The sequence below is a fragment of the Somniosus microcephalus genome, chromosome 25 (genome assembly GCF_052327205.1).
Source record: "Somniosus microcephalus isolate GS21.2 chromosome 25, FLI_Smic_1.0, whole genome shotgun sequence".
Taxonomy (NCBI): Eukaryota; Metazoa; Chordata; class Chondrichthyes; order Squaliformes; family Somniosidae; genus Somniosus; species Somniosus microcephalus.
Window position 1 is genome coordinate 30,938,611 of NC_141011.1, and position 26,315 is coordinate 30,964,925.

Sequence of the window (26,315 nt, forward strand, 5' to 3'; positions counted from 1 at the left end):
TACCCCACCTAGACTCGCACCCTCCAAGTGATAAGTGACCTCCCTATTCTTCCTACCAAAATGTAATACCTCACATTTATCAGTGTTGAACTTCATTTGCCAATTATATGCCCATTCTGCAAGTTTATTAATGTCCTCCTGTAACCTGTTGCAGTCCTCCTCAGTATTTACTATCTCTCCCCACCCCCCAATTTGGTGTGATCTGCAAATTTAGAAATTGTTTTTGATTCCTAAGTCTAAATTGTGAACAGCAGCAGTCCCAGCACTGATCCTTGTGGAACACCACTACCCACCTTCTGCCACTGAATAGCTACCCTTTACTCCCACTCTTTGCTTCCTGTCCTGAAGCCAGCCAGCAATCCATTCTGCTACTTGTCCCCTGACTCCGCATTCTCTGACCTTGTTCATCAGTCTATTATGGGGTACCTTATCGAAGGGCTTTTGAAAAGCCAGATAAATTACATCTACTGCATTACCCTTGTCTACTCTCTCTGTTACCTCTTCAAAAAATTCAATAAGGTCGGTCAAGCAAGACTTTCCCTTTTGAAATCCATGTTGACTATTCATTATTATATTTTTGGACACCTCCAGGGATTTGTGCTCCATTCTTTTGGCTACTCATCTTACAAGCTATGTTGTCTCTTTCAGTGAGCTATCCATCAGTACTCTTGGATCGCTCTCCTGTGCTGTACCCTGTAATCTAGAGCCATTTAATTTATATTCTCAATGTTTACTTCCCCTCCTTCGTCTCATTACCATGCATTTGTCCATGTTTAAATGCCATTTGCCACTCATCAACCCACTATCCCAATCTACCCAGTTTCCTTTGTTTGCATGGCTTGCTTGTTTCCTATTGCTCAAACTTCCCTTTCCCCAAGTTGATGTTACCTGCAAACTTAAGGCAGTCTTGCTTCTGTCCCTGGCTCCAAAACATTTATATACACTGTGAACAGCAATGGCCCCAAGCACTAATCCCTGTGACACCCTGTTTGTGACCCCTTGGCATGTTGACCCAGCTCTATTCACAACCACCCTTTGCTTTCTTTGGTTTAGCCAATTTTCAATCCACCACAGAAACCTGCCTCCTATCCCAGGCCTTCTTACCTTGTGGACCAATTGTTGGTGTAGCATGGTATCAAAAGCTTTGCTGAAATCGAAATATATCACAGCCACAGGATTTCCATTTCCAAGGTCTGTCATTTCCTCAAAGAATTCTGGTAAATTCGATAGGCAACATCCACTTCCTCCTCCTCCTCTACTTTACCTCCTCCAGCTTGTCCTTCTCTCCATGCCACCATTTTACCTTTAATACCATGGGTCTTCATCTTCCCAACAAGTCTTCATATGGCACTTTATCAAACACTTTTTGAAAATCCAAATATATCACATCCACTGCATTTTCTTTGTCTATTTCTTCAGAATTTGATTAAATTAGTCAAGACTGATCTGTCTTAGAAATTTACATTGACTACCCATGATTAACCAATACATTTCTACATGTTCTCTAATGTTATCACTTATTATGGTCCCTGGGTACTATTGGCATGAGACTAACTGGTCTATCATTACCAAATGTATCCCTTTTCCTTTTATGAATCGGGGTATACCAGTCCCCTCCCCCACCCCCAGGCATTTGGTACCGTTCCTCTTTCCAAAGAATTTTTTTAAATTATGTTTTTTTAGTACCTCCTGATATTTCCTCACAAATCTCCTTCAGTTTTCTGGGGTGTAAATCATGTGGGCCTGGTGACTTAATCCAACTAACCCTTTTTAATACAATTATAATGTTAGTATTTCTATCTATTAGTTCCTGCCTCTTCCCACCCTGGTGCTACTGCAGCTCCACTTGCTTTGGTAATTCTGCTCCTGCTCCTCCCTCTCTGATAGTTAGAAAGAAAAAAAGAAACACTTGCATTTCTATAGCACCTTTCACGACCTCAGGACATCCCAAAGTGCTTTGAAGTGTAGTCACTGTTGTAATGTAGGAAACGCAGCAGCCAATTTGTGCACCGCAAGCTCCCACAAACAGCTAGTAAAATCTAGGAGAGAAAATCAGAATATTCAGTGACTTCAGGACATGGTACCTGGTGAGGAAAGAAATGTTTTGTGATGGAAGCACTGTGTGTTAGCTGCTTGGTTTATCTGCTGTCTTGCAGGTTCCTGCAGTCACTGGCAGAGGGCGATGTCAGACAATCATTGGTGGAAATGTCTCCGTACCAACAAGAACTGTCTCGTCTGAGGCTGCAGCGCCTCCGTGTAGAGGAAGAGTTACTCCTGGAAGTGAAACGGCAACAAGAACTGGAGAGAATCCGGGGCCCACAGCCCAAGTGGTAAGAGGGGAGTGTGACAGATGTGAAGCAGGTCTTGTTTTGGTCTGATAGTGGTCCCTTTTCAATTAGGCACAATACAGGAGATTTTAAAAAGCTCCCTGACGTGAAGGTCTCTCGCTTATTGAGGACTGGAGAGAGATTTTGTGGAGGCATAGTAGCTTAAAAGTACTAAATATTTACCCAGATAACAACACCACACTTTAGGAAGATGTCATGGCCTTGGCGAGGGTGCAGAAGAGATTTACGAGAATGGCACCAGGGATAAGGGACTTCAGTTATCTGGAGAGACTAGAGAAGCTGGGATTATTCTCTTCAGAGTAGAGAAGGGTTAAGAGGATATTTGATAGAGGTGTCCAAAATCATGAATGGTTTTGATAGAGTAAATAAAGAGAAACTGTTCCCAGTGGCAGAAGGGTCGGCAACCAGAGGACAAATTAAAAAGCAGAACCACAAGGGTAATAATCTCTGGATTACTACCTGAGCCACGAGCAAATTTGGCTAGGGTAAATAAAATCAGAGAGTTAAATGCGTGGCTCAAAGACTGGTGTGGGAGAAATGGGTTTTGCTTCTTGGGACACTGGCATCAGTACTGGGACAGGAGAGCGCTGTTCCGTTGGGATGGACTTCACTTGGCCAGTGCTGGGACTAGAATCCTGGCGAATCGAATAACTAGGACTGTAGAGAGGGCTTTAAACTAATTAGTGGCGGGGGGGGGAGGTTTCAAGAGAGCGAAAAATAAAAATGTCAGTGGAGAAGGCAATAGAGCAAGGTAGCAGTGGGGGAATTAAAAACCAGAGCGTGTCAGGAAGGGACAGAATATATAAAGATAAAGGTAAAGTAGTAAAGGGGGTAAAAGCAGGAATAAATTGTCACAAAACATATTTAAAAGTTCTTTATCTGAATGCACGCAGCATTCGTAACAAAATAGATGAGTTGGTGGTACAAATAACTACACATGGGTATGATTTGGTGGCCATTACAGAAACATGGCTGCAAGGTGACCATGACTGGGAACTAAACATCCAGGGGTATTTGACTATTAGGAAGGACAGACAGGAAGGAAAGGGAGGTGGGGTGGCTATGTTAATAAAGGATGGAATCACTGCAATAGTGAGAAATTATATTGGGTCAAAGGATCAGGATAGTGAAACAGTTTGGGTGGAGATAAGGAATAATAAGGGGAAAAAGCCACTGGTGGGCGTAGTCTTTCGGCCTCCTAACAGTTGCAACTCTATTGGTCGGAGTATAAATCAGGAAATAGTTGGGGCTTGTAATAAGGGAACAGCTATAATCATGGGAGATTTTAACTTTCATATTGACTGGACAAATCAAATTGGGCAGGGCAGCCTTGAGGAAGAGTTCATAGAGTGCATTAGGGACGGGTTCCTTGAGCAGTATGTTACTGAATCAACCAGGGGGCAGGCAATCTTCGATCTGGTCCTGTGTAATGAGACAGGATTAATAAAAAATGTCCTAGTAAAGGATACCCTTGGAATGAGTGACCATAACATGGTTGAATTCCAAATTCAGTTGGAGGGTGAGAGAGTTGGATCTCAAACCAGCGTACTAAGCTTAAATAAAGGAGACTATGAAGGTATGAGAGCAGAGTTGACTAAAGTGGACTGGGAAAATAGATTAAGGTGTAAGACGGTACATGAGCAGTGGTGTACATTCAAGGAGATATTTCACAACTTTCAAGAAAAATATATTCCACTGAGGAAAAAGGGGCGTAAAAGAAAAGACAGCCATCCGTGGCTAAGTAAAGTAATAAAGGATAGTATCCGACTGAAAACAAGGGCATATAAAGTAGCCAAATCTAGTGGGAGGATAGAAGATTGGGAAGCATTTAAAAGCCAGCAAAGAATAACTAAAAGATTAATTAAGAAAGGGAAGATAGATTATGAATTAAGAAAGGGAAGATAGATTATGAAAGTAAACTAGCAAAAAATATAAAAACAGATAGCAAGAGTTTCTACAGTTATATAAAAAGAAAAAGGGTGGCTAAAGTGAATGTTGGTCCCTTAGAGGACGAGACCAGGAAATTAGTAGTGGGGAACATGGAGATGGCAAAAACGCTGAACAAATATTTTGTATCAGTCTTTACAGTAGAGGACACTAAAAATATCCCAACACTGGACAAACAGGGGGCTATGGGGGGGAGGAGCTAAACACGATTAAAATCACTAAGTAGATGGTACTCGGTAAGATAATGGGACTTAAGGCGGATAAATCCCCTGGACCTGATGGCTTACATCCTAGGGTCTTGAGAGAAGTAGCGGTAGGGATTGCGGATGCATTGGTGGTAATTTTCCAAAACTCCCTGGATTCAGGAAAGGTCCCAGCAGATTGGAAAACTGCTAATGTAAAGCCCTTATTTAAAAAAGGGAGGTAGACAAAAGGCTGGAAACTATAGACCAGTTAGCCTAACATCTGTGGTTGGTAAAATGTTGGAGTCCATTATTAAGGAAGCAATAACAGGACATTTGGATAAGCATAATTTAATCGGACGGAGTCAGCATGGTTTTATGAAGGGGAAGTCATGTTTGACAAATTTGCTCGAATTCTTTGAGGACGTAACAAACAGCATGGATAAAGGGGAACCAGTGGATGTGGTGTATTTGGACTTCCAAAAGGCATTTGACAAGGTGCCACACAAAAGATTACTGATCAAGATAAAAAATCATGGGATTGGGGGTAATATACTGGCATGGGTGGAAGATTGGCTATCTAACAGAAAACAGAGAGTTGGGATAAATGGTTTATTCTCGGGTTGGCAATCAGTAACCAGTGGTGTTCCGCAGGGGTCAGTGCTGGGACCCCAACTCTTTACAATCTATATTAACGATTTGGAGGAGGGTACCAAGTGCAACATATCCAAGTTTGCCGATGATACAAAGATGGGAGGGAAAGCAGTGAGTGAGGAGGACATAAAAAACCTGCAAAAGGACATAGACAGGCTAAGTGAGTGGGCAGAAATTTGGCAGATGGAATATAATGTTGGAAAGTGTGAGGTTATGCACTTTGGCAGAAAAAATCAAAGAGCAAGTTATTATCTAAATGGAGAGAAACTGCAAAGTGCTACAGTACAAAGAGATCTGGGGGTCCTGGTGCATGAAACACAGAAGGTTAGTATGCAGGTACAGCAGGCGATCAGGAAGGCCAATGGAATCTTGGCTTTTATTGCAAGGGGAATGGAGTATAAAAACAGGGAAGTCTTGCTGCAGTTATACAGGGTATTGGTGAGGCCACACCTGGAATACTGCGTGCAGTTTTGGTTTCCATATTTAAGAAAAGATATACTTGCTCTCGAGGCAGTTCAGAGAAGGTTCACTCGGTTGATTCCGGAGATGAGGGGGTTGACGTATGAGGAAAGGTTGAGTAGGTTGGGCCTTTACTCATTGGAGTTCAGAAGAATGAGAGGCGATCTTATCGAAACATATAAGATTGTGAGGGGGGTGGATGCGGGGAGGATGTTTCCACTGATGGGTGAGACTAGAACTAGGGGGCATAATCTTAGAATAAGGGGCTGCCCTTTCAAAACTGAGATGAGGAGAAACTTCTTCACTCAGAGGGTAGTAAATCTATGGAATTTGCTACCTCAGAGAGCTGTGGAAGCTGCGACATTAAATAAATTTAAAACGGAGATAGACAGTTTCCTAGCTGATAAGGGAATAAGGGGTTACGGGGAGAGGGCAGGGAAGTGGACATGAGTCTAGGTTCGGATCAGCCATGATCCTATTGAATGGCGGAGCAGGCCTGAGGGCCGTATGGCCTACTCCTGCTCCTACTTCTTATGTTCTTATGACACAGATTTAAGGTGATTCCCTCTAAGCTACGCGCATGTGCGGCCGTGCAGTAATCTGCAAGGTCCCGCGCTGGCCGCTCACAAGCTTTTATATTGGAAATACCGCGCATACGCAGAAATTTAAAAGGACCGCGCATTGAAAGAAACAGACTGCGCAGAACAAAGCACAGCTTACTGGGAACATTGGTCATGAGGAAACATTTCTTTACATAGCAAGTTGTTGTGATCTGGAATGCACTACTTGAAAGGCTGGTGGAAGCAGATTCAATAGTAACATTTAAAAGAGAATTGGATAAATACTTGAAGGGGAAAAAGACAGTGCTGGGGGAAAGAGCAGGGAAGTGAGATTAATTGGATAGCTCTAACAAAGAGCTGACACAGGCATGATGGGCTGAATGGCCTCCTTCTGTGCTGTATGTTAACCAGGCTGTTGAAGGCGCAGGGAGTTGAGACTTGCCCAGTAAAGTGATCCAAGATACGGGAGCCAAAAAACTAGAATAAAGGGTAGAAAAGACCCAAAGGGTAAACGAGGCATTGCATCACCCAGGGAGACACTGCAGCACCCAGGCAACACTACCCTACCCAGGCCATACTGCAGCACGTAATGAATACAGAATGTAAACCGCATGATTGACTTCTGGCAGTAATCTCCTTGAGGAATTCTGGTGGACCAGAAGGACAAAGCATAATTCATTTGCAACCATCACCACAAGCCAAGGATGCATGAATAGATATACAATATACACTACCATTAATCACAGATATCTGTGTCTGGCTACAGTTTGTTATAAATCACCAGTGTCTGGTCTGATTGCAGTCTGTTATAAATCTCAGATTTCCAGGATTAATTACAATCTGTTATAAATCACCCAGTTACAGTCTGTTCTAAATCAGTTATCTGGGTCTGATTACAATCTGAAAGGAACATTAATACGCTTGTGTTGTAATTAGACGGTTTTCTGTCACTCCTGGTAATGAAATTATGTTGTACTAAATTGAACGCAACAAAACCGGAGTCAGCTGCCATTTTCATTAAGTTCTGCAGCCAAAGAAGTTATTAATAAAAGGGGAGACCAATTTAACAATTGTAATTTAATCTGAGGTTCAGACAGCAGTTATAAATTACTTCATCTTTGCAGTCATGATTTATGGCAGTATCTGAAGCTCTCGTTTAGATTTCTGAAGTGCAATCTCTCGGGGATCCAGTGTGCATTTTATAACTGAGATGGGTTAAGTTGGTTTCTTGTATCCAATATGGATCTGTAACCTTTTGGGATCATTGTTCTGGGATCAATTTGTTTTTGATGAGTTGTGATGAGATTGATTTTTGCATCTTTTCAGGTATGAAATGAAAGGGTCTGGCTTCCATTATGAAGCTCACAAGAACAATGAACTGCTGCGGAACAGCAAGGACTGGCAGTCTGTGTTTAGCTATCGAGAGGACCTGCTCTCAGCATCTAAGGACTTCACACAAAATGGCTGGCACAGAAACCAAGACTCTGCATGAGATTCAACAGTGATCATTCTCCTGGTTCGGCTAAACATTCAGTCACCCAGGCATTGATACAAAATGGCTTTAGCCGTGCATCAACGTGAAAGTGGCAAAATTACTCTGTGCAGTTAGGTCTCAATCAGACACCAGAGCACAATAAAGCAAAAACAGTGCGAGACCTCCACCAGGAATGAGGTCTCACTCAGCTTGGGCTTCACTCTGGGTGAAATATACTCCCAGTGGGAGTGGTGTAGGTTTAAGGAGTAGGCAGGTGTTCCCCAACTCCAGGGTGAAGCCGGGTTAAAGAATTGCTCCGGCGGATTGTTAGATTCCTGGGCACAATTTGTGACTTTCCTGCTATCCAGTAACATTAAATAAAACAGTACTGATGGAGCGGAACTTGGCAATCTGCAGGCAGAGCACGAGTCACAGCTATGTGCAGCCTGCAGCTGGATCTCGCACTGTGCAGCTTCCATTATTAGATTGGTGGCATCGTAACTGCACCATCAAATGACAGGGAAGTTTTAATGTAAAGAATATGAATGATTTCCTGAAACTTTTCTGCTGGAGAGAAGAAGTTTGCTGTCTGATCCTGATTCATTTTGTCCAAGTTGTTTTTTTCCAAACAGGCAAGAAGGCAAAACACTTGAACCCATCAAGCATTGCAGCTTTGTGTGAAGATGCAACATTGATAAGTAGATTTGCAGGCAACATTCCAACTCTTTGCCAGGAGGTGAACGTGTTTGTAAAACCTGTCCATTTTTAGCTGCTGATATACTGCTATTGTTTGTGGGTGTGGCATGTGCAATATCACAGGATATACACAGATGGCGAAGGCCATTTGGCCCATCTTGGCTTGCCCATGCACAAAATCCTTCAGCTGCCAAAGGCGCCCCCCCCCCCCCCCCCAACCCCATCACAGCAGCCAACTGTTTCATCAAAGATTTCAGGGATTTTATATCCACTACCCTACCCAAGTGTTGATCCATCTTCGTTCCTGATATCAGTCCTAAATTTGCCTTCCACTAGTTTAAACCTGCACCTCGTTGCGCTGCTGTCACAACTTAGTGTTTCAGATTTACCTTTTTTTTGTTTCACCATTTATTATATACTGCTTTAAGATTACCTCTCTGTCACCTGCTTTCAAGGCTGAAAGGCCCAAGTTTCTCCAGTCTTTCCTCCTAACTCAGTTGGTCTGACACTATGGGGTCGATTTTCCTGGAGCCGTCAGGCGTGAGGGGGGGGTGGGGGTGGGGAAATCCCGAATTCGGGGGGTCCCGACACCATCCCGCCCAAAACCTGCCTCCACGTAAGTTTCACAGGAGGCTGGGACCCGCCGACCCAAGGCGGGAAGGGATTCGTGCCAATTAACTGCCTGTTAACAGGTAGTCAACGGGCAGTTTTTAGCCTAATCCCTATTTTGAGGAGTGTTGTGTGGGATTCCCAACGGCTCCAAACCACGCTAGGTTAGAGCAGGCGGGCCGTTGGGTTGAAGGACTTGGAGGGGTCGCGATGTCAGTGTTCAGGTGAGTGATGGGTGCATGAGTGCAAAGGTAAGTGTGTTTGGTGTGTCTGAAGTGTGTAAAGAAGTTTAAATTACCTGTACTTTACAACCTTCCTTCCTCTAGGCGTCGGGAGTCCATCACTCAGCCGGCACTGAAAGCTGAATGGCCACGAGCTGTCAAAAGTGATGGCCTTCAGCTTTCAGTGCCGGTGACAGTTCTAACTGAGTCTGTGTAGAAGGACTCCGGTTAGAAGTTAGACTGTCAGTGTTTGACAGCTTCAAACAGCTGTGAAACACTGATATTTCACCTGTCAAAAACTCTTGACAGATGAAATTTCAGTCTGTGACGTCACCTGTTGCCGGGTGGCCCTTAATTGGCCTGCTGAGCCCGCTGGGCGGGCTCAACAAGGTCAATCTAGGGAAAATCACGTCGATTGGCCGGACGTCGATGGAGGCGGGACTAAAACCCGAAAGTTGTAGTCCCGCCTCCTTCCCGACTGCCGAATGAAAATCCAGCCCTATATAACAGTCTCGTGGCTCTGCACCACTTCCAGTGCTTGAATGTCACCCTTGTGCCTTGGTAGCCAGATGTGGTCTGCTTGGAGCATTGGTTCATTATGACTTCCTCCAACTTGTACTCTCTGTTCTGCCCACAATTCATTCAGCATTCTATTTGCTTTGTTGAGTTCTGCTTCACAGTGATTGCACACGTTAAGTGCCAAGTCCATTTGTACAACTAGATCTTTTTCACCCTTCATCACCACTCATGGAGTACTTATGCTGCTTATCATCTGACTGTCTACAATCCACTTGGGATGTCACTTCAAGAAAGTAAAATGGGTTAGTTAGGCAAAATCATCCCCTTCTGTATCTGTTGGCTGCTATTTACTAGATCATTATCAAACCAACAATCCCCACGTTCACTCCTGGCAATCAGTGTATTTATTTTATTCCGTTTTGATGTGATGCTATTATGTCTGTAGTTGTCTGTTTGTCACACCTTTTGAAAGTGGGCACCATGTTTACCTGTTTCCAGTCTAGTGCGATCTCTCCAGAGTTCATCAATTCTCTCATAATGACTAAACACGTCACAAATCTCCTCCCTTTCTTAGTGCATATCAAATGCTTGAGAGTGTGCTATAAGGCTGTAACGGAATCAGGCCCGAGTAAGAAATATAATGATTATTTCCTGTGTACCAATTTTGGCTGTAGTGTAGTGGTTGTTAGTTGCAGTGACTTCTGTGCAGAAATAATTTATCTAATTCATCAAAATGAAAATAAGTTTTGTTGAACAGAACTGATCAGACCAAAGTGTGTCAACTGGATCCTTCCTGGTTTTAAACATAATCCTGCATTTTAATTGATCATGTTTGTAATGTTCATTTTATGTGTTAATATGATTGGGGGAGGTGAGCAGTGTGTTGATATATAATTGACGGAGATCTGTGTGTCAAAATCATTGGGAGGCAGTGTGTTGATGGGGTGCAGTGTGTTGATTATCATTAGTTGGGGGGAGCAGTGTGTTGATTATGATTGAAGTGAACATTTGTCAAAATGATTGATGGGGTAGTTTATCAATCTTATTGGAGAGCAATGTATTGATATCGATGGGCAGTTTGCTGATATCATTGGGTAACATTGATGGGGTTAGTGTGCCAATATCATTAATGGGGTAGTTTGTTGTAGCTCTTTGCACTGCTTCCAGTGTTTGAATGTCTCCATAATGTCTCTGTGATTAAATATCGTCTGACTAGAGCACTGTTTCTGCATGACTTCCCTCCAACTTGTACTTTCTTGTTTGCCAACAATTCAGCATTTTATTAGCTTTGTTGATTTGTTGTTCCACGATGATTGAACATGTTGAGTCACAGGTTTACGTATACAATTGGGAAGGAGTGTGTCGTTATCATTGATGGGAGGCGGGGGGGGCACTGTTGATGGGTGGGGGGAAGTGCATTTGATATCATGGGGCAGCATGTTGATATAATTGATGGATGCATTGTGTCTATTATTGATGGGCAGTGTGTGATATACCTAGAGGGCAGAGTGCGATTTAATTAATGAGCCAGTGTGTTAATGACTACAAGTATGATTTTTCTGAGAATGAAAGGTAATGAATAATAGTGATTAGTACAGCGCTGTTACTGAGGGTGTTTTCCTTGCTATAGTTTTTACTGTGTCTTATTTACTGAAATAACAGGAAGGGGGATGTGTGAGTGCTGATGCACAGAGGACATGTCACTCACCCAGCAGTGCACTCCCATCCCCTGGGAAAGGACCATCAATCAGCTTCACCTTGGAGTTGGTTATTGGTTGCAGTGAAATGCAAAAAAACATAATTTTCCCCTCCTTTCTCAATCAAAGATTAGTCGCTGTTTGATTCTCAATCAAAGCGAGTTTCTACCCTTGATTACAAATGAAAGTTTTAATGTTAATTGAGTCTTAAATGAGTTCAGGATATGAAGTATCTCAGCAAACTGCTTTGGCTTTATGGGGCAGTAATGAACCGTATTGTCACTTTAAAGGGCTGGGCTGCTCTGATTGCATTTCAATAAGTGACCTGATTAACAACTTTCCCACTCCGCTGCTGTAACCTTGTCAGAAGTGCGGCAGAAATCCTGTTTTATATCAGCACCTCTGAGGAAATTCCAGGCTAGCAGATCTTGCATGGTGTTGCTCATTGTGAAGTCACAGGATACATTCTGTATGTTGCCTTTCTTGGGCAGCAGGCCAGGTGGGAAGGGAAGAGGGGCTGGAGACTACAGAGAGCAGAAGTGCTACAGCAAAATAGGGGGAAGAAGGTGACCAAATTTTTGAATGGCCATTAAGACCAGAGAAAAGGTGGAGTGAAGCAGAATGGGGGGCCAAAATTTAAATAGACAGGAGGAGAGGCTAGAGGAGATGGGAAGACTTTGGGGAACCTGGACAGGGCACAAAGAGGAGATGGGAGAAGAAGCGGTTTATTCATTTATGTTTTGGTCGGTGGCAGCAACAGAATTAATTTAGAGGTATTATGTTTTAAAGTTCTTTTATTTGTTCATGGGATGTGGGCATCGCTGGCAAAGCCAGCATTTATTGCCCATCCCTAATTGCCCTTGAGAAGGTGGTGGTGAGCCTCCTTCTTGAACCACTGCAGTCCATGTGGTGAAGGTACTCCCACAGTGCTGTTAGGGAGGGAGTTCCAGGATTTTGACCCAGTGACAATGAAAGAACAGCGATATATTTCCAAGTCAGGATGGTGTGTGACTTGGAGGGGAACTGGGAGTGATGGTGTTCCCATTTGGCTGCTGCCCTTGTCCTTCTAGGTGGTAGAGGTCGCAGGTTTGGGAGGTGCTGCTGAAGAAGCCTTGGCAAGTTGCTGCAGTGCATCTTGTAGATGGTACACACTGCAGACACGGTGCGCCAGTGGTGGAGAGAGTGAACGTTTAAGCTGGTAGATGGGGTGCCAATCAAATGGGCTGCTTTATCCTGGATGGTTTCGAGCTTCTTGAATGTTGTTGGAGCTGCACTCATCCTGACTTGTGCCTTGTAGATGGTGGAAAGGCTTTGGGGAGTCAGGAGGTGAGACACTCGCCGCACAATAGCCAGTCTCTGACCTTCTCTTGTAGCCACAGTATTTATGTGGCTGGTCCAATTAAGTTTCTGGTCAATGGTGACTCCCAGGATGTTGATGGTGGGGGATTTGGCAATGATAATGTCGTTGAATGTCAAGGGGCGGTAGCTAGACTCTCTCTTGTTGGTGATGGTCATTGCCTGGCATTTGAGGATTGTTGGAGTGAGGAAAGACGGTCAGGGTTTGCAACAAAATTCAATGTTGAAAGTAAGAAAATGTTGTACTAAAAGTAATTGAAGTAGGTATTACTGTGCCAGAATTACCCATTGATTCAGTGGACTGGTGGCATGCCAGCATTACTAATTCATGATTATCTGTAAAAAAAATGATATACCAGAATTTCATCTGTTGTGTGTATATATATTTAAATAAAGTGATTTTGTATGCAGTGAACTTCACAATGGACCAGTGTTAAATTGCAGTACATGGTGTTTCAGTAAACATAATGGCTTGAATTAATGTCCAAGACCTTTCATTGTGACATTGCTGAATGTTTAATATGTAACTTTGCAGATTTACAGCGCCAAATGGTGGCACTCTGCTGTAGAGGGTCAGCTTTGTCTCAGTAACATAAAGACCGCAGTTGTTCAGCGAGTAGCTCAGCCACAGAGACTAGAAAGGTCCCAGGTTTGGTTCCTGGTCTGTACTGAGTTATCTGATTTCAACCAAAACCTAGTAGATGTGCTCTAATTAGCCTCAGTGCCTCTGGACAGTGATGGGATAATCAGCCAAGGTTTTGGACTTGGTGTGATGCTCCTCCCATGTTTGAGGAGCCTGTCAAATTGCTCAAAATATACTATGCAAATCAAAATTTGAGTGGAAACAGCACCAAAATTGACCTCAAACTTTATTCAAATGTCAGAGGCCATTAAAAGCTGTCACAATGTTTGAATTTACGGAGCTGGGTTTTGGAGAGTCGAGTTTTCTGCACAGTATGCATTGGCTTGGGGAGCTTGCAGAGAACGCATTATTCAACCTACACATACAAACAGGATTACCTGTCATCTGCGGGAGGAGGAAATCGCTAAGGCACATATGGCTCAAAGCTGTTAAAGAACCCATGTGTGCATCTTAATCAGCACCTTCTACAGTATTCTGGCATAAGATTATCTATTATTTTATTCTCTGGGACCTGAGATTTCCCAATATTTGCAATGTAATAAGTGGCCTCGTACCAATTAGTTTGTAAAAAATGTTGATTTGTGTATAGCTCTAGCTTTTCAATGTAGTTAATCTACTTCTAATCAAGCAAAATAAAGCAATCAAAGCTGGCGGTTTCTAAATATGCTTACTTCACCGAAAACAAATCTGGTATTGCATCCTAGTGAAGGATAATGAAGCCTTCTTGATGATAGTTTGAAGCAGATTCATACTGGGAGACATTAATGGGGGGCATGAAACCGTATTTCAAATGTGACCATAGAACACATTCTGCACGGTTGCGCATTAATGTGGAAATGTGTTATTCATCTTACTCCCATCTGCTCCTTAATGATTCATTTATTTGGTATTTTAGTTAATGTTTACTAACCTATTAAAAGTGAATGTGAAGGAATGCGGGCTTACTGCAAGTGATACTCAATTGCCAGTAGCAACACACCACGGATGCAGTCCAGAACCTTCTGGATGGTTCAGTGAGCCACAAACTCCACATAACTACGAGTGAAATCGAGACTATTAGCACTTATATTGAACAGCAGAGAGATAGTGGGGGACTGAGAGTAGTGTAATTGAAGGGAACGTTTCATCCCGCATGCATGAATCTTTTCGATGAAAGTGGCTTCGCTCTCATTGGTGGATTGAAAAGAAGGACCCTACAACAGCAGCAGCAATTCTGAAACACATGTCTTTTGCTAAAAATTTATTTTGCAAATAATGGATCAATGTTGCTTATGAATGAACATCCAGTTGACAAATTAGCCACTGTTAATATGGAGAGAAAGGATAATAATGGGTGATAAAATTATAAGCGATAATTTATTAGAGAGATGGAAATAAAATATTGAGACATGTTAGCCGAGCCTTTGTGTATGATGGAGTCTCGAGGCTAAACATGTGACTTGGGCCTCCCTCTGACAATGTTCACGATGTATGGTACATACTTTTCTAGCTTCTCCACGATCTCTAATTAACCCGAGAACTATATTGTGCTTTCTAGAGAAGCACCAACAGCGGCTGCATAGTCAGGTCATCAACACATTTACTAATGGGCTTTCACGCCCCCCCCCCCCCCCCCCCCCCGGGACATTGAGAAACTTCAGGTTACTGAAAAAGAACACATAGCTTTCAAAATACACATAAGCTGCAGCCTAATTGCTGGTAGAATCATTTCTTTGGCAATACAATTGTATTCACATTTTAATTTAATACAAGATATGGGTTACGCACATTTAATGATTGTGCGTAGAAACACTGTTAAATTTACACTGAGTTATACTAGGATTAGGGAGTTACTGAACAAACCAGTAAAGTGGAAATATTGCATATTAGCATTTCCTATTTCAAAAAGTATGCACAGATCTGACCAATTCCATGGAATTTGCATTTTTCTTTCAGAAGTATCCATGTAACGTCTCGACCCCTATTTGGTAGAATACAAGATCTGACATTTTGTCTGTTTCACAGAATTTTGTCTTGGTTCTTTACACAACGCACTTTCCAGTGTGAGTCACTGGGATGGTGATCAGAAGAAGGAATCCTGGTTGATTCTTCACCTCCTTGAGGGGCATGAGGCCACTTGCCGCTCCCCTCGCCCATCCTGCCTGAGATCAGCTGGGTCACCGCAGACTGGGGATCAAACCTGGGACTTTCTGTATGGCTCAGTACCACACTGGGCAGCCCAATTACCCACTGAGCTATCAAGCACAGTCGCCCCTTTTCAATCAGTGGAAGCTCATTAACTGTTCAGGAGACTTTCTTAATTTCAAAACATTAAAAAAAAATAGAAGTGCTTTGAACTGCTATGGATGTGAAGCTACCTCTTGGGAGGTGTCTCAGAATACAACCCAGCAGCAGCAGCGCTATATTCCATTTTTGGCATTGGTACTCAAAAAATCTCACAACAGCACTGGTGCCAAAGGTGCAGTACAGCAGCTGCCTCTGAGCCAGAGTTTTGCAGTTCGATGTATAGGAAGGGGGTGGCATCTTGGAAGTGTCACAATTACATGGATCTCAGCCCTGTCCAATAAGAATGTGAAAATGAGCAGAGAATTATCCGGGCATCTTTCCAATCAACCACATTCTCATCAAACTCTACAAACTGAGCACTGTCCAAGATCATCAGACATAAAATGGGAAAGGTTCTGGTGTGCCTGGAACCTGGAATCACAGTACACTAAGTTACTGGGGATTTATACATCTCAATTGCTTGTACAATATGGACACTTAGTGACCATCCCCTGCCTGGACATCATTAAACGCTGCAAATAAGCTGCAGAGAGGTTTTTATTAATCATAGCTAATGTTTCTGGTTTTGGTGAGTCCTCCTGTTGTTTTACAGCTTCCATTATCTTCACGATTTGTTCATCTCTTTTACCAGCACTGGCGATCTTGAATGCAGAATGATTTGGTAGATTGTGTCTCAAATGACAAAGAATCTGAAAAAAGAAAGCCGGCAAGAGTTAGAAAGGCTCATTAATGTCTCAACACTTTGTGTAAGCAAATGAAACTTAAGGATGAGCAAAGGCCATTCAGCTTCAAATACCACCCTCTAGTATCCAAACACATTCATTGTTGCTCATCCCTCTAGTACCCTAATTTACCCATTGATGTTCAGTCCTCTAGTACCCAAAACTCACCTATCAAACCCTGTCCCTCTAGTATCCTAAGTTACTAGTCCATGCTCGGCCATCTAGTATAGCTCACCTATCATAGCATCTCCCTCTGGTGCCCTCTCACTTATGCCTTCATTTCCATAATTCACCTATCACAACCCATCCCTCTAGTGTACCAAGACACCTATCAAAGCCTTTCCCTCCAGTACCCTAAGTCACCCACTGCTGCTTGTCCCTCAAATTCGCAAACTCACCTATCATAGTCTATCCCTCCAGTACCCTAAGTCACCCATCGATACGCATTCCTCCAGTACTATTACTCACCCAGCAAAGCTGGTTGCTATATAATTCTAATTCTCCCATCAAAGCCCATCCCTCTAATACCCTTCTAGTACCTTAACACTCCTTTTGATGCCAGTCCCTCCACAACCCTAACTAACCCATCAATGTCTGTCACTCTAATACCCTGACTTATCCATCAATGCTTGTGCCTCAAATACCCTAACTCTCATACCAAAGATAATCCCTCTATAACCCTAACCTACTCTAATACCCCAACTTGCTCATTAATAATGTCTGTCCCTCTAATACTCTAACTCACCCATCAATAATCATCCCTCCAGTACCCTAACTCTGCCATTACAATACCCAGCTACATTTTGAACGCCCCTAGTATTTATGCTCCTGTTCCGCCTACAGTTACAATTCTGTACTCTGCAAGTGTTCAAACACTAAATTGCAGCAGGGGCTGAGCAGACAACACCACCTGGTCCTGAACTGTGCCAACTCAAACACCAGCTACATCACCTATTCCACCCGGTTCCCTTACGGAGAATCATTCTGACTATCTGCTATGGAATCCAGCTCTTAAAGGTGTTAGTGTTGCAAGCAGCTGTGATGCTTTTATCCGACTGCTACTATTAGGCTGGAATTAAACTGACACCTTCACATCGAGGTGAAGCACTTGTGAATGTTTGTTAGTGCAATGGTGACAGTGTGGTTGGGAGTCAGCTGGGAATCCGACTCCTGAGCGTCGGGTGTGAGCCCCCTTGAGTTAGGGTTTCTAAAGCCAGAGCACTGCCAGTACTAACAGCAGAGGGGCTGATATTGCAGCTGAAAGGTGACTGAGCAGGGAAGGACAAGCTGAAGTTCATTCTCTATATACAGCACATAGGGTCTACAATTAATCAACCCAAGATCTTGGTGAGGTGTGCAATTAAACTAATGACAGTTAGTCGACCCTTAATGAGACAAAGGACAGTGCAGTCCTGCTCTGTATGTTATTTCACAATTATTATTGGATGTTATTGCAATACATTGCAATTGCATGTATTCATCACATAAGTACATCTCACCTGGTTAAATGGCCAGGCTTGGTACCTCTTACTTGCCTCAGTTACCTACCCTGGCGCTGCGGTGTGCGTGCCGTCCTGCACAAGCCTTTCCCTGCACCATTTCTGTACACTGCCTTCACACAAATCCGGTTGTCAGAGCCTGGAATTAGGTCTGTTAATAGCACCCTTCGGACATGTGCTGGGACTGTCCTCACAGATGGGCTTCTTTGATGACGAGTGCAGCGCACCCTGTACTGCAGCACTCTGCCTCGTGCAGGGTCCCACGAAGCTGTTACACTGGTGGGACTGATGTCAATAAGCTTCAGGTCATTGACTTTAGAATTCACTGTTCAGAACAAAAATACAGAGAACAAAAATCACCTGGTATTAGAGATATGACCACAGATTAGTGATGCATGCCCTATGCTTCCATTCCATTCTTCTGTACTTATGCTTGTTAGATTGGGGGGTGGCGGTGGGAGTAGGTAGTGGCTAGGGAGTGACCAGGTTATGGTGCAGACTGTTTCGCTATGGAGCCAGTGCCAGTGTCAGGATTTCATAGCTCAGGTACGATATGTGTCTATTACAATGTACTAAAGCTTTGCTTACATTGCATTTACCACTTGTATTAGTATCCCAAGACACAGCAGAGTGTTGGCTTTGGGGGGAGGGCACATTACTCCACTTTTTCTGGTTGTGTCCAAAGGTTTAGCTGCCCCCAGTGGCAGAAGGTGCCACATGACATCCAAAAGATCACCAAGCACCAGAATGAACCAGACCCGCCTACTGTCCCCTGGACCTCCCCGTGAGGTTTCTCTTGGTCTCCAACATGGGCAATCTCTTGGGTTTCCTACGAACTGCAAACAGATTATTGATCCCACTAAGGAGGCGACAGGATGTCTCTCCACTAACATGCTCGATATGGATTGAGACACCACAGAAGACGGCCTGCCCCCCCAAAAAAAACGCATCTACTACCTTAAGGGTCATTGAAATTTGGATTCATTTCTTTCCTCCTGCCAGCAGCTGTTGGCATGTTGACACCACTCTCTGCACTCCATCCCTCCCTTCTAACTTCAATCTGCTGCTGTGTGTGCAGCAACCTTCACTCTGGGTTTGACACACGTCTAGTGGATATCCTCAGCCATGACCTCATTCACCCTGCAGCCCCACTGCACAGCTCCGCAAGGAATCCCGTCATCTCCCCAGAATCAGGAACTACAGTAAGGAGGGCGTGAAATGATATCTTTGCTGATGAATGCAATCAAATCATGAAAATCCGCTCGTTACATGTTACCTGTTTGACCAAGCTTTTGGTCACCTGCCCTAATTTATCCTTATGTGGATCGGTGTCACGTTTTTTGTCTTAAATTACTCCTGTGCAGCGCCTTGGGACGTTTTACTACGTTAAAGGCGCTATATAAATAAAAGTTGTTGTTGTTGTTGTACCAACTCGCAGACTCAGTTGGAAACAGGAAAAGTTGGAGTGAATGGAAGTGTGGAGGAATCAACTTAAAAGGGAAACCATCTTCAAATGTGTTTGGAAATAAACAATTGTTTATTACATACACAACATGACATGACATAAATGGAGTTGAAACACTGCATTGCATCATTTGTGTGTGACAAACGACACATGGCTCTTTGCGCTCCCCAAAGCACAAAATGGTCACCCTGCTCTTTTTCCATGAATGCCGTCTTCCTTTAAATTTCACTACTCAAGCTGCAAAACTGCATAGAAATAATCCGAATATCTCCTGAAAATGCTCCTCGGGCTGCTTGGCCTGCACTGTGATCATTCCCACAATCTCTTGCTCAGTGAGCTCTACATTTGGACACCTGATCACACCGAATCCATCATTTCCCCTGCACCGTTCAAGCACTATCAGATCAGTGGGGTCACCAGTGCTTCGCAGACCCACCAAGGGCTTCCTGGAGGGTTTGACTACCAGGTGGAATCAATCTAGGGGTGATTGAGAACTTGTGACACGCTCACAGTCTCTAATGCCTCCCAGACATGTCCAAGGCTTAGATTCTGGCCCTTTGTAGGCGATTACAAAACAGAAGGTCCGACCTTGTGTTTGGGTGAGCGGTCTATATGGTTGGAGTTTCACAGAATCACAGAAACCCCACAGTGCAGATAGAGGCCATTTCGGCCCATCGAGCCTGCACCGACACATATCCCACCCGATCCCCGTAACCCCTACACCAACACCTATCCCACCCTATCCCCGTAACCCCACATATTTAATCCCCCTAACACTAAGGGTCAATTTTTTATCATAGCCAATCATCCTAATCCGCACATCTTTGGACAGTGGGAGGAAACCGGAGCACCCGGAGGAAACCCATGCAAACACGGGGAGAATGTGCAAACTCCACACAGACAGTCACCCGAGGCTGGATTCGAACGCGGGTCCCTGGCGCTGTGAGGCAACAGTGCTAACCACTATGCCACCGTGCTGCCAGGCATCAGAACATTTTACCCATCAGAATATGGCATCACTGTAAAGTGGCATTTCTTGGCTGCTGTCGCGGAGCCTCTTACCGTCCTGAGTGCAAGCTTTCGCTGATAATGCTTTTGTTCTGCCAGACTGGTACAAGGCTGACACGGTGACCAGGTAGGTGGTGTTGGGCTCCAAGTTGTTCACGACGGTGGTGTTCTGGTTGCCGTCGATGGTGAGTAGGCTGGGCTCACCCCCCGGCAGGACCCCGTACACAACCTCATAGGAAGCAACACTGAGCGGAGTTGGGGCCCAACTGACCCGAAAACTTGTCGGTCGTGACTCAGAGATTACGACGATCTGTGGGCTGGTCTCACCTGGAGTCACAGACAACAAAATCATTTGAGTTAATTTTGTACAATTAAACTGCTGCAGAAATCCTCGTAAAATTATGCTAGTTAGTGATAATTTTCACATTAATAATGCACCAATATATTAATAAATTAGTATTTTCTAAATTAATGTGATCATTATTTTATGTATCTCGATGTATCGAGGAACACGTCAGTAAATGGTCCTACTTTACTGAAATTTAGGTTCTGGCTGGAGGGATGGTCACTGCTTTCAAGCTCCTGATAAACCTATTCCCAGATCAACTCTCGTTAGGTTGATTACAGTGGAATCTAGTTACAGTGATTAATTTGGCCAAGGTAACAATCCCTGACGTGTGCTGCTGATTAGTTCATTATCAACGTTGGCCGCAAACCACATGGTCCCAGATGTGGGCGGCTGCTCTTTGGATTCCCAAACTGTGCTGTGCTACTGGACAGTGCTGCTTAGCCTCTCCGTACTGATAAATGGACGTCCCACAGCACTTTACAGCCAATGAAGCACTTTTTGAAGTGTGGTCACTGTTGTAAGGTAGGAAACATGGCAGCCAATTTGCACACAGCAAGCTCCCATAAACAGCAATGTGACAATGGCCAGATAATCTGTTTTAGTGATGTTGATTGAGGGATAAATATTGGCCAGGACACTGGGTATAGCTCCCCTGCTCTTCAAAATAGTACCACAGGATCTTTTACATCCACCAGAGTGGGCAGACGGGGCCTCGGTTTAACATCTCATCCGCAAAATGGCACCTGTGACAGTGCCGCACTCCCTCAGCATGGCACTGGATTGCCAGCCTAGATGTTTGTGCTCAAGTCTCTGGAGTGGGATTTGAACCCACAAACCTTCTGACGCCGAGGCGAGAGGTGCAACCAACCGAGCCACAGCTGATGCATTGCTCAGAATGTTGACCTTTTTATTTTATCCCGCTCATTGACTGAAAACTGACATTCTGAGTAAAGAAGTGCTCGAGCTTAAACTGCTGGTGAGTGTGGAGCAGCATTGCAATCACTCATTGTTTTTATATTGGTTTCATGCCATATTGGTGCCACTGGTGTAGCATATCAAGGATGATACCAGAACTGAGAGGTTACAACTATCAGGAAAGACTGAATCGGCTGGGGCTCTTTTCTCTAGAAAAGAGAAGTCTGAGATGTGACCTGATCGAGGTCTTTAAAATTATGAAGGAGGTCGATAGGGTAGATGTAGAGAAGATGTTTCCACTTGTGGGGGAGTCCAAAACCAGGGGCCATAAATATAAGATAGTCACTAATAAATCCAATAAGGAATTCAGGAGAAAGTTTTTTACTCAGAGAGTGGTTAGAATATGGAACTTGCTACCACATGAAGTAGTTGAGGCAATTCAAATCAAATCAAATCAAATCAACTTTTATTGTCATTGTTAGTGCACAAGTGCAGTACAACGAAATGTAGGCTTGCAGCTCCTGAGAGTGTACAATTTGGATTAGGACACTTAAACATTTCAACATACATTTGTACATATATATTAGCATAAATATGACCATAATAAAGTGCATCGGCAGATGTGCAGGCTTTAGTGTTTATTTGTGGAGTTCAGTAGGATTAGCATAGATGTAGATTTTTATCATAGATGTATTTAAAGGGAAGCTAGATAAGTATATGAAGGAGTAGGGAATAGAAGGATATGTTGCTAGGGTGTGATGAAGCAGGGTGGGAGGAGGCTCATGTGGAGCATAAACACCGGCATAGACCAGTTGGGCCGAATGGCCTGTTTCTGTGCTGTAAAATTCTGTGTAATTCTATGTAAGTTTGCACTGGGTTTAGCACTGGCAGCGCCAGACTCGTGCAGTAGAAGCAAGTTGTATTGCGCTGCACAAAGCCAACATAAAAGTAGCTACTGAGTTGTCCTCGGGATCCTTTAGTCAGCTAGTTAAGGACAATTAGCAGCTCCATGTTAATGTAATTACCTGGATAAACAGTGTTACAACTGAACCAATTGTCTTTCAATTATGGGGAGTTGTCACTGAACAACCAAACTGTACATTAGACTCAATCGCAAAACAGTGTTATATGGGTTGTGATTTGGGGAAACAAATTTGAATCATTGTAAGTGAATGGGGCTGGCCAAATGGACCGTAATGGGACTGACCAGATGGTCTTTTTTCAGCCCCAATCACTACAAACAATGACCACAATAACAGGGTTCCACTGTACAGTATTTACAATAGCAGATAGGTATGTGACTTCACAAATTACGTTAATGCTGTGTGCAAATTAAACTCAATATTCAGTTCCCTTCATCTTAACCTGGCACACAGCTCCTGCAGTGTGTGTGTGCATTGAATGATCTCACACTTTGCTCGCCTGATCCCAGGAATGTCCCAGCGACATATCAATGCACTCTGCTCTATCTGGGCTGCCTTCAAAAGCTTTTGAGCTCAACTTCTGAAAGCTAATTTGGCCCCGAACACTCAACAACTGCAGTGCTGAGACGCAGCAGCAGCTTCCATCAAAGACTCACTCAGCTAACTCCTAGTGACAAGGACTTTGGTGGAGAGAAGGCATTGAAGAGTGTAGTGAGAAGGTGGGGCTGACCTATGAAAAAGAGGCAAGCTTATTGCACTCAATTGCCATTTACTGCTCCTGAATATCCTGATTCTGTTTGTGTGAACATGTTTTGTCCAGGGTTGCCAACCCTCCCGGATTGTCCTGGAATCTCCAGGAATTAAACAGTAATCACTGCTGTGAGCAACCCAGGAGAAAAATCATAAGGGCTTAAAAAACATTGTGTGTAATTGACAAATTAATTTCAATATAGATAAGCGTGAGGTGGTGCATCTTGGTAGGAAGAATAAGGAGGCCACATACTGCTTGGATAATAAGAGTCTAAAATGGGGTGGAGGAGCAAAGGAATCTAGGGGTACTGATACTTAAATCACTAAAAGTAGCGACACAGGTTAATAAGGCCATAAAAAAAACCAAGCACTGGGGTTTATTTCTATAGAATGATAGAATTGAAAAGAAGGGAAGTTATGTTAAACTTGTACAGAACCTTAGTTAGACCACACTTGGAGTACTCTGCACAGTTCTGGTCTCCATATTATAAAAAGGATATAGAGGCATTGGAGAAGGTGCAAAAAAGATTTACAAGGATGATGCCACAACTGAGAGGTTATAACTATCAGGAAAGACTGGATAGGGTGGGACTCCTTTATCTAGAAAAAAGAAGGCTGAGAGGTGACCTGATAGAGGTCTTTAAAATGATGAGGGGGCTCGATAGGGTAGACATGGAGAAGATGTTTCCACTTGTAAGGGAGTCCAAAACTAGGGTCCATAAATATAAGATAGTCACTAATAATTCCAATAGGGAATTCAGGGGAAACTTCTTTACCCAAAAAGTGGTTTGAATATGGTACACGCTACCACAAGGAGTAGTTGAGGCAAATAGCATAGGTACATTTAAGGGGAAGCTAGATAATCACATGAGGGAGAAAAGAATAGAAGGGCATGCTGATAGGGTTAGATGAAGAGTGGTGGGAGGAGGCTCATGTGGAGCATAAACGCCGGCACAGACCAGTTGTGCTGAATGGCCTGTTTTGGTGCTGTAGACTTGATGTAACGATATAATGGAGGGGAAGGGGGCCATTACTAATCCCTCTCCCTCCTTCCAGAGACTTGGGGGCTTGCCACTGCTAGCACAGGGACTTGTGCTAACCCTTCTTCTGGTGGTCCCTGGGATTGATGGAGACAGCGGCAGTAAACAGGAATATCCAGTGGTTTGCCGGGCACTGCCACTCCCCTGGAATTTATGTGTGATGGGCAGGGAAAGAGTGTCCAGCGGTTGGAGGGGTTCCTCTGGTTTCCCACCAGAGTTATGGCAGGAGATCAGCACACCACCGCTCCCCCCACCCCACCAGATATGGACTGATCCAGTGTAAGCGGAGTCAGATCCCTGCTACAACTTGGATGATTTTGCTCTCCATAGCAAAGGAACTGGGGACAATTGTGATATCCTTACTGCCACCTTCACTGAGATCAACTAACAGACTTGCAGCCTTCTGCTAAAGATTTTTATCATTTAACAGTGTGTTAATGTTCTTATGAACTGCCCTTTTGATTTCAGATGGTTCAGGTTACAGCACACACATCAGAACTCACCTTCCAGTGTAGTTACCTTTGTCACAAGGGCTTTGTTATAGTTGCTGTTATTTATTGGAGTAAGTTTCACTTCATATGTGGTCTCTGGGAGCAGCTGTCTCAAAACAACACTTGTTTCATCTCCAGTGACGGTTTTCCATGATTTCCTTTGAGGCTCAGTGAGTGGACTGTACTCAATCAGATAATAGTCTGTGTCACTGCTGAGCAGCTTGGGCCACAACAAGCGGAAGCTGCTCGCTGTGATGTCCAATGCTCTCAGTTTTTTAACCCGGATAATCTCTGGAAGGGAAAAAACCCAGAAGAAACAGATATCAGTGAAAACTTTAAACAATTGTGTGTGTGAGAGACATGTAGGAGTGTACATGGGAAGGGTCTCTGTGAAGGAGAGTATGTGTGTGGGGCGTGTAGCTGTGCACGTGTGAACAAACGTGTGCATGTGAGGCATCTGTGTATGTGTCACATATGTATCTGAGATGTCTGTGCATGTGTGTGTGGTATCTGTGCAGGAATATTTTTGTATTTGGCACCTGTGCATGTGCTTGGGGAGTGTGTCAAGTGTGTGTGCACACATACATGTATCTGGGTGTCAAGTTGTGTGTATGTATATGGCGTGTCTGAAGTTGTATGTGTGGCATGGTATGCATATGTAATGTGTGTGTGTACATAGTGTGTGTGTGTGTGGCATGTACTAGTGTGTGTGTGGCATGGTGTGTGTACATAGTGTGTGTGTGTGGCATGTACATAGTGTGTGTGTGTGGCATGTACATAGTGTGTGTGGCATGTACATAGTGTGTGTGTGTGTGGCATGTACATAGTGTGTGTGTGGCATGTACATAGTGTGTGTGTGGGACGCATGTGCATTATAAACATGTTTTCATTCATTTGCTAAACTCATGAAGAACCAAGTTGCACACTGCAGAACACCAACTAAAGTGAAAACAGTAGGACAGAAGATGCAGTAAATCAGGAAGTGGTAATTAGGTGAGATCAAGCTTAGTTTTTAAAAGCCTGCAGGAGAAGGCGAGATTGAGGGCAGGGAGAACTTCCACACTTTTGAGGCGTCATCAACAAATGAGTTAGAGTAGGAGACAGTGTGATGAATCTTGATTTCAACACAACGAGGAAACAGTGAAGAAGAAGAAAGTGCGGGACAGGGTATTTAGAGCTTAGGAGGAACAAAAGAAAACTGACCTTTGCAGTATCAATAAAATTGCAAGGACTGATATTGGGGCTCAAATATGCACACCTTTCAGTGATGGGTTTGCAGGTGAGCCTAAAACCGATGAGATCTTCCACAACAAACCCAAACACTGAGTGTGTGCCAGGGTTTCACTGCCTCCATGTTGCAGCATTAGTTCAGGGTGAGAGGATGCCTAGGCGATGAGATTGGGAAGGGGGTGATGAGGAACGGTGGTTAAGTGATGACACAGACGTAGCCGTTCAAAATTACAAAAGTGATCCTGCACAATTTGTCCTAGGAACGTGCACCT

At 43.7% G+C, this 26,315-nt stretch overlaps 2 protein-coding genes across 5 annotated transcripts in view; one reads left to right on the top strand and one right to left on the bottom strand.

Moving 5' to 3' along the window:
• The window catches only part of LOC147100622 (uncharacterized), a 29,023-nt gene extending 15,008 nt beyond the window's left edge, over positions 1 to 14,015 (top strand). The window contains exons 4-5 of the mRNA XM_085967084.1: positions 2,157 to 2,330; positions 7,477 to 14,015. Coding sequence (XP_085823210.1) covers positions 2,157 to 2,330; positions 7,477 to 7,642 — 340 coding nt within the window. The 3' untranslated portion in view covers positions 7,643 to 14,015. The remainder of the gene's footprint in view (positions 1 to 2,156; positions 2,331 to 7,476) is intronic.
• A 953-nt stretch (positions 14,016 to 14,968) lies between these two features.
• The window catches only part of vwa1 (von Willebrand factor A domain containing 1), a 41,546-nt gene continuing 30,199 nt past the window's right edge, over positions 14,969 to 26,315 (bottom strand). For 2 of the 4 annotated variants that reach the window (XM_085967080.1, XM_085967083.1), the window contains exons 3-6: positions 24,826 to 25,104; positions 20,400 to 20,672; positions 17,922 to 18,197; positions 14,969 to 16,340 (exon numbers count right to left, since the gene is read on the bottom strand). In XM_085967080.1, coding sequence (XP_085823206.1) covers positions 16,276 to 16,340; positions 17,922 to 18,197; positions 20,400 to 20,672; positions 24,826 to 25,104 — 893 coding nt within the window. In that variant the 3' untranslated portion in view covers positions 14,969 to 16,275. Of the gene's footprint in view, positions 16,341 to 17,872; positions 18,198 to 20,399; positions 20,673 to 24,825; positions 25,105 to 26,315 lie in introns of all 4 variants that reach the window. The other 2 variants (XM_085967082.1, XM_085967081.1) reach the window with 2 other exon arrangements.